General features: G+C 46.3%; 1 protein-coding gene across 1 annotated transcript in view; it reads left to right on the top strand.

Moving 5' to 3' along the window:
• Positions 1-1205: 1205 nt before the first annotated feature.
• Tnfsf11 (TNF superfamily member 11) overlaps positions 1206-8068 on the top strand; it is a 30936-nt gene continuing 24073 nt past the window's right edge. The window contains exon 1 of the mRNA XM_006983823.3: positions 1206-1571. Within this exon, the coding sequence (XP_006983885.1) occupies positions 1350-1571 (222 nt within the window). The 5' untranslated portion in view covers positions 1206-1349. The remainder of the gene's footprint in view (positions 1572-8068) is intronic.

The following is an 8068-nucleotide window of genomic DNA, read 5'->3' as shown; positions in this document are numbered from 1 at the left end:
CACACCCCAAGTTTTAGAGCTACTACAAGAAGCAGCGCTTCACCTTTGAACATGTATCAGACTCTTTGAACTTGTAAGCAAGCTAATACTTCTTCCCAAGGAGCGTAATTCTGAATCAAGACATTGGAAAAAAGATTCGTAAAAACACACATTTATTCTAGCTGTGTACACGGTGCATGCCCTTAATCCCAGCACTAGGGAGGCAGAGGCAGAGGTGGAGGCAGGACAAGCTCTATGAGTTTGAGGTCGGTTTGGTCCATATAACAAGCTACAGGCCAGCCAAATCTACATAGAGAGAACTTATCGCAAAGAAATAAAAACAGTAACACAACAACACATTTATTCGTGTGTGTGTGTGTGTGTGTGTGTGTGTGTGTGTGTGTGTGTGTGTGTGTGTGTTGGTGAGAGGACATCTTTCAGAAGTAGGTGGGTCTCTCCTTTCACACTGAGGATCCTAGGGGTCAAATTGAGGTCATCGAGATTTGCTGCAAGCTCCTTCCCCTACTGAGCCCTCTCAGCGGCCCTCCACCTTAGGGTTTCTTAAGCACTGAAGCTTAACTTTGCCCTTCGCTGTGAACAGCTCTTTCCTGGGAAGCCTGCTTGCAACTTTGTGACGCTTTACCCTTCCGTTTTGGTTTTGGTCTAGTTCTTCCCCTCTCCTCTGCTCTCCCCACCCCTCCCTTTTCCCACTTCCCTCCCTTATAGGAGCCCACAGACTCAATGCAGCATCATTCAAAATCTGCCTCCTGTAAAGTCGCTTTTAAGAGAGAGGGAGGGACATCGGAGGGAGCTCTAGAATTTCCCCAAGTCTTCCCAATATCCTGGGAGGCTATATTTGGAAGCACAGCAGAGGCCAAACCTCAGGATCCCCAGGATGTTCTCATCTGAAATTTTGAGAGTGGTGGACAGGAAAGGGCTTCGGAGTCCACTGAAGCTAACTCTCTAAATCTCACAGAGGAAACTGAGGCCCAGTGATGCAGACTGAGGATGGGCAAGCTGAGGGAGCCAGGAACCACCAGACCCACCCAAGGCCTCCATCTCAGAGGGCCCTGCTGGGGAGGGAGGAGGCCGGGTGGTGAGAGTGAGGAAGAGGGGGGAGGGCGAAGGAAAGGAAGGAGGGCTGAAGTGGGAGTGGCAGAGGCAGCCTCCCCGGGGCTGATTGGCTCCCGAGGCCAGTCCTCTCCACGAGGTTTATAAGAGTTTGGGCTGACTTTGGTACCCTGCCCTCTCTCCCGCGCTCGGGAGAGTCACTGTCAGGACCTCGGTGAACCGGTGCTTAGCGGGACAGGAGACCAAGGAGGGGACAGAGCGATCGCGAAGCAGGGCGCCCGAGCTAGGGGCGCCGCGCCATGCGCCGGGCCAGCCGAGACTACAGCAAGTACCTGCGCGGCTCGGAGGAGATGGGCGGCGGCCCTGGCGCCCCGCACGAGGGTCCGCTGCACCCCGCGCCTGCAGCGCCCGCCGCGCCGCCGCCCCCCGCGGCCTCCCGCTCAATGTTCCTGGCCCTCCTGGGGCTGGGGCTGGGCCAGGTGGTCTGCAGTGTCGCTCTGTTCCTCTACTTCCGAGCGCAGGTGAGTGGCTGCCTTCCCCCGCCCGGTTCTCTGCCGAGGGAAACTGAGTCTGGCCCTCGGGCTGGACTCCTGGGATCTTGCCTATTCTGGAAGGGAAAGCGACCCTCCAAGGAAGGGAACTTGGGGTCCTCCAGCCAGGTTCACCCGCGCCTTCTCCCCGCAGTGCGGTGCGCAGAAGTTGAGCTACTCTGGTTCTGGTAGAGGTTGGGTTTGAATTTCCCCCCAGAAGCAGCATTGGCCGCTCCCCTCTTGTGCAAGTGATCTCACACTTTCTCCCCACCTTGCGTTTCCCACTCGCAGTTAAGAACCAACTTTAACCCATTTAGGGGAAAAGTGAGAGCTTTTCCAATGTCGCTAACTAACCTGTGGTTGCTTGGCTTTTCTGGGACGCTGGGACCACAGTGAGAGGATGTCAGTAGTCGTTGGAGCACCTGGGGGTGACACTCATGTCGCCAGATTCTCCGAGTGACAGAGCTACCAAATATTCTGGGTCCCAGGGCTGGGGCTCTGGGGCTTCTCTGGAGCTCAGGCTCTGAGAGGTGAAGGGACAGCCCCACTGTGCCTGCCTGTGAGGTGCGCGGAGGAAGGAAGGTGTGTGTGTGTGTGTGTGTGTGTGTGTGTGTGTGTGTGTGTGTGTTAGTACAGCCTGACTACATTCTAGCCAGTAACCAGTCTTTGAAGAGAAGAAGAAGCTCCACGCTAAAGACTCAGAACCGCGGGGAGATGGAAGAGAGGAAGGGGTAAATTTGTAATATTATGCTTTCTGGTGGTTTGTGCTCTTGTGTTTTCTTGGAAATTGCAGTGCAGTTGGTTGGATTCATTCAAATACTCTTGTCTGCTGCTATGAACTCTTTCTCAGAGGAAGTGGGGGGCTGACTGTGCATATTTTTATGGGAAAAGAAAGTAGGGTTTGGACTTCGTTTGTTTCCAGAATCAAAGGTGATTACTAATCCAAACTGGATGCATTAAAATGTGCCGTTGTTTGGACTGCGTGGGTTTTTGACATGTGCCAAAGTCTTGAACTGCCCTTTGGATCATAGGCTTTGTTAAGTATTCAGATCTACTGGTTTGCAGTTTATAGCACTGCTGTGGTTACCCACTAATGCAAAAATAGAAAGACCATAAACCAGTACTTCTGCAAACCCATGTTAATAATCATACTTGTTACCTGTTGAGATTTTTCTTCCTCAGACAAGGTTTGGGTGGTTTGATTATGATATGAATCACACAAATCCTTATGAAAGTGAGTAAACAAACATTTACTCTGTTGTTTTCTACCATCTGGCGTTTTAATGCATGTGTATGAAGAGCCAGCACAGTGTGTAGCACTATTAAATGCTATGGGATGGACTTAGGATCACTGTATATGCAGTCCCTATGACCCTATGTGTGTGGTGCCAAGGGATAGAGCATGTTTCCAATAAGCATGTTATAACGACTATTATGATTCTTTGTAAAGCGACTTTAGGTCTGAAGATGCAGTAGTTCCCAGTGTCATTTTCCCCCCAGAAAGAAGTGTGGAGCGAACATGTTCTAGGAACCCTTAGTTTGCTAGGAACCCTGGGACTTGGCATGGCTGTGGAGGAAGGAGTTCTATGGCAGTGGGGTGGCCTAAGATGTCTGTCACCCTAATGGTGTGGTCACCTTCCATCACACAATAGTGTTGATGGCACAAGAATAATAATAAAACGACCTTTTCCAGAAGTAAACACGTGAGATAGCAAGCGAAGCCAGATGATTTTCCTTTGGATAATTTAAAAGCATCAGATTTCTGGGTACAATTTTTCTCCTGTTTTTTTTTCCTCCATCTCTCTTTCTCCCCTTTCCCTCCCTCCCTACTTTCTTCCCTTCTTCCTTCCCTCCCTCCCTCCCTCCCTCCCTCCCTCCCTCCCTCCCTCCCTCTCTCCCTAGCTAGGATCTCATGTAGCCCAGGCTGACCTCAAACTTGTCGTGTAGCCAAGGACATTACACCTCCCAAGAGCTAGGGTTGCAGGTGGGCACCCACTATGCCCCGTTCATGTGGTGTGGTGCCAGGGATTAAAGGCACAGAGCTTCGTGTGCATTAGGCAAACCTCCACTAAGTGCCCCATACCTCTAGTCCCCAGTCGCTACAAAGTGTCTCTAAGACTTACTTAAAATATTTCAGTCACTATTCTGAGCCCAGGTCTATAACTACATCTTAAAAAGGTTTCCCGTCACTAGAGTAGTTGTATTAGGAAAACCATTTTTATTTGAGTATTCTGATTGCATCTCACTGAGTGTGGAATCCACACTTGATACTCAAGGAAATCCTAATCACTTAAGAGATACGTTCAGAAACTCTTACACATGACATGAAATGCTGTGATGTCTGGAAATGTTTCAAATTAGTTGATAGAATAATTGATGGAATAACTGATAGAAATCTGTGCAGGTGTAGGGAGCTCACAGCTTAAATGTGAGGCATGGTTTCTAGCCGTTTGTGAATAATTGTTGAAGGTGGGCTTTGGGTACACAAGGGTTCAATCTACAATTCTTTTCACTTTTATATATTTTGAAAACCTTTTATACTTTTAGGTATTGATGTCAAATAATGGATAGTTTTATCTTTTAAGTTGTATTACATTTGTAAGTTCTGGATGAAATATTTGGAATTTCTGAATGCATTTGGGTGAAAATGAAATCACCTGGTATCAGAGAACACCTTTACAATTTAAGATAAAACAAGCCAGATTTATTATAGTTTAAAGACAGCGATCAGAAACAATATAAATTCTCAGCAGCGGGAGGATTGGAAGTTCAGGGCCAACCTAGACTCAAAACAAAAACAAAATTAAAAACAAACGCAAATCAAATCTACTCACGTGTAAATGGTTAGCAGTGAAAGAGCACCCTGTGTCTTTCTGATTGCCTGTGCCTCTGCCTACATTTTGAAAAGATCTGGATCCAGGCTAGGCCGCCTTTCTCCCACCAGGCCTGACAAAGGGAAAAGGGCATGTGGCTTGTGCTGTATCTTTACCACATACTTTGGTTTGCAAAGAGAAAAAGCCTTTCTAAAATGCTACTTGTAAAGTTGTGTGTGTATATGTGTGGTGTGTGTACTGTGTGAGTAGTGTGTGTGTATGTGGTGTGTGTGTGTGGTATGTGTGTGGTATATGTGAGGATGGAGCTGCTTTTGTTTTTACACTCCGCTCTCACTTTCCCTGTCCTCATGGCAGCCTTCCTGGCTGCTCCCCACCCAGGACAGCAGTCACGACTGCACATCTGATGTGAGGTGGGCAGGCAGCTTGTCTGAAAAACCGATAAGGAAGCAGCCCAAATGTCAAGCATCCTGCCTCATTTAACCCTATGAAAGGATGATCGGTTTCAAGGAAGTTCACAAAGAAAAAAAAAGTTCATTTCCTCACCACAGCACATCTGATCATCTGATAGGTGCATTTTCAAAGTGCCCTGTGTGTGTGTGTGTGTGTGTGGTACTGGGGATATATGCTTGCTTTCCCAGCTCTAACCATCCATTTAAAATCAGGTACATGCATGTGTTTGCAGGCACACATGTAGGTCACTGTGTAGTCACTGTGACTCAGGTTGCTGAGCTCATGAAGACGGGGTGCTTGTTTGTTCAGAATCCCACCCCCCAGCATCTAACTTGGTACCTGACATACTCAATTGACTGAAAGGGCCTTTCAAATCATCGGCCACCCTGCACATCTTTCCATTTCTAATTTACTGTTATGCAAATATCCAGTAGCTACAATGGTATTTCACCCATGCAAATCCTCTATCCAGACTGCTGTGCACCCCGAAATACGCTGTTGGGTGGGAGCTGCATATATTTGGTCACTCTGAGAACTCTTGCAGTTTCCCCCAACAATTTTACTCCGGACCTGTTGCTCTCCAGCTTCGTCCCTTCCTTTCGCCTGGGCACCTGAAGGAGAAAGCACGTCTGGTTACAGTTATAAAGCGGATTTCTAACTTGTCATCCTTAAGGAGGCAAATAAGCGGACAATTCAAAGTTAACTTTGCTATGTAATCCTGATTTTTTCTTTTTTTTCTTTTTTTTTTTTTTCACAGTAATTGATAAGGTTTGGGGATGTGAGTCGTGGTTGTCAAGGGCATTTGTGAAGTATTTGAAGAAAGAGTCAGCAATTGAATTTAACTTAGGCATGTGATAAAATTGGCTGAGGGGTCCAAGTGAGGTCTGGCCACTGGCATTTTTTCTTTTTCTTTTCTTTTTTCTTTTTTGAAGAGAGAAAGGACAGTCTTTGCATGCCACTTCTTTTATTTGTTCCAAGCCATGAGCTGTTATTAACTGGTGCAATATTGTGCTAATTACTGAATCTTGGCCAGAGGGCATTTCAATAGCGGAAAAGCTGTATGAACTTCGACACTTTAAAGCATCACTAGTTGGAGTTTAATGTGGAGAAATTGACCTTGGAGTCCATGCTGGTGATTAACCACAGCCTGAGCATTGAAGTGCTGGGGCCCGCAGCTTCTGTAGGAAGGCCTTTGGTTGGTTGCTTTGTAGGACGCAAGCTTAATGAGCTTTGCTTAGGGTATCCAGGCATTTCCTAATGCCACATGGTCCCTTCAGTTCAGCTCTTGTCTAGTAGGAAGCCATTACAGAATCCTGCTTTCCTGAGGTCTGAATTCAGTGGTCCTTCATATCAAGTTCCCACACATGTCTGGTTTGGTAGGATACTTATTGACTTAAATGACCCTTTTTCAAAAGTACGATTGAACTGGGTACAGTGGTACATGCGTTTAATCTCAGGACTAGGGAAGCAGAGGCAAACCGGTCTCAGTGTGTTCCAGGCAAGTCTGGTTGCCATAGGGAGTTCCAGGCCTGCCGGGGCTATCCAGTGAGGCTCTTGTGTAAAATAAAAAAAGGTTGGCAGCTTCCCTTCAGTGAACACTCACATTCCCTGATTTGTACTAATTATTCCAAAGAAAATAAATGGAATAAATATGCATTGCAAATAATTTTGTTTCATGGTAGGACCTCACCCATGTTTACAGACTATCCTTATATATTTTAGAACTTTAATGTTTATTTTTACTTATGTGTGTGTATGTGTCTATGTAAGTATGCCACATATGTGCTGGTACTTTCAGAGAGCAGAACAGGGAGTCAGATTTCTCAGAGTTGGAGTCACAGGCAGCTGTGAGCTGCCAAACTTCAGTGCAGGGAACCAAACTCTGGTCCTCTGGAAGAGCAACAAGTACTCTTAGCTGCTGAGCCATCTCTCCAGCCCCAGATCATGTTTATATCTGCATGACTAGAATAATAAAGCATGCATCCATGTGCGTGTGTTTGGTAAAAGACTGTTTCTAGGAGTTTCAGGTATAGAGCGGATACCTTTTAGTTTGTTCCTGAGGTTTGGTTAGTAAGGGTATACATCTTTCTGATTACTTTAATCTAATTAAATTGGAGGGAGAAGGTGTTATTTCTGGCTGCACTTTGGTTGTTATAAACATGTGTTTTCCCTTTGCGTTTAGTTCAGACTATTTTTTTAACTACTGATAAGTAGATGTTCATGAAGCACTTTGACTTTTGGAAGAAAGAGGGCAAGTTAAGCTGTTGTTAAAACAATCAAACTCAGCTGGTGGCACATAGCTTTGATCGCAGCACTTGGGAGGCAGAGGCAGGTGGATCTCTTATTTCAAGGCCAGCCTGGTCTACAAAGCAAGTTCCAGGACAGCCAGGGCTACACAGAGATCCTGTCTCAAAAAACAAAACAAAACAAAACAGAACTGAAAAAACAAAAACAAACAACAAAAGACAAAGGAAAAGAACAACCACATCAATATCAAACTCCATTTTCTGTGATGGTTGAAGCCACTGCAAAGCCTTATGGGAGCTTGGGAAGTAGCAGACAGGCTTCTTGAACAGCACATGGAGAGATGCTTGGCTGGACACCTTTTTTCAATGTGGTGTTCAGTTAGAAACTCCACGGGGATGTTTTGGGCAAGACAATCCTTATATTTTAGCATTTCCTAGCACTTGCCCATATGGCATGCACAAGTACCCTCTCCACCCTGATGTGAAGAGAGACACCACCCTTACATGATTGTAGGATCCAGGTTGAAAAGTACTGGTTGAATAGATACTCATCTGAAGGAGAAGTCCCACTCCTGGCTTCGTTTTGCCTTATTTATGTAGGGGTCATGCTTCAGATCTCCCACTGGCTTCATCTCCAGGTGGTTTATTCTAAAATCCTGTATGTGCCTTATCTTTCTTGCTTATGAGACAGGGCCTTACACTGTAGCCCAGGCTGGCCTGGAAATCACTATGTAGCCCAGGCTGTCCTCAGACTCACACTGATCCTTCTGCTTCACCTTCTCAAGTCCTGAGATTGTAATTGTGAACTACCAGTCTGGCTTGATGAGTCTTTCCTTGCCTGCTTGCATCACACACGCTAGCCTTCATACCTCCTCTGTCCGTGAAATTCATCCCCCATGAACCACACATACACATTTCTGTTAAGAATCGACGGCATTGTGTAGTGTGGATGATTGTC

Source organism: Peromyscus maniculatus, chromosome 9 (genome assembly GCF_049852395.1).
Source record: "Peromyscus maniculatus bairdii isolate BWxNUB_F1_BW_parent chromosome 9, HU_Pman_BW_mat_3.1, whole genome shotgun sequence".
Classification (NCBI taxonomy): Eukaryota; Metazoa; Chordata; class Mammalia; order Rodentia; family Cricetidae; genus Peromyscus; species Peromyscus maniculatus.
The sequence above is the reverse complement of the archived record's forward strand: the minus strand, read 5'-3'. Positions and strand labels throughout refer to the sequence as shown.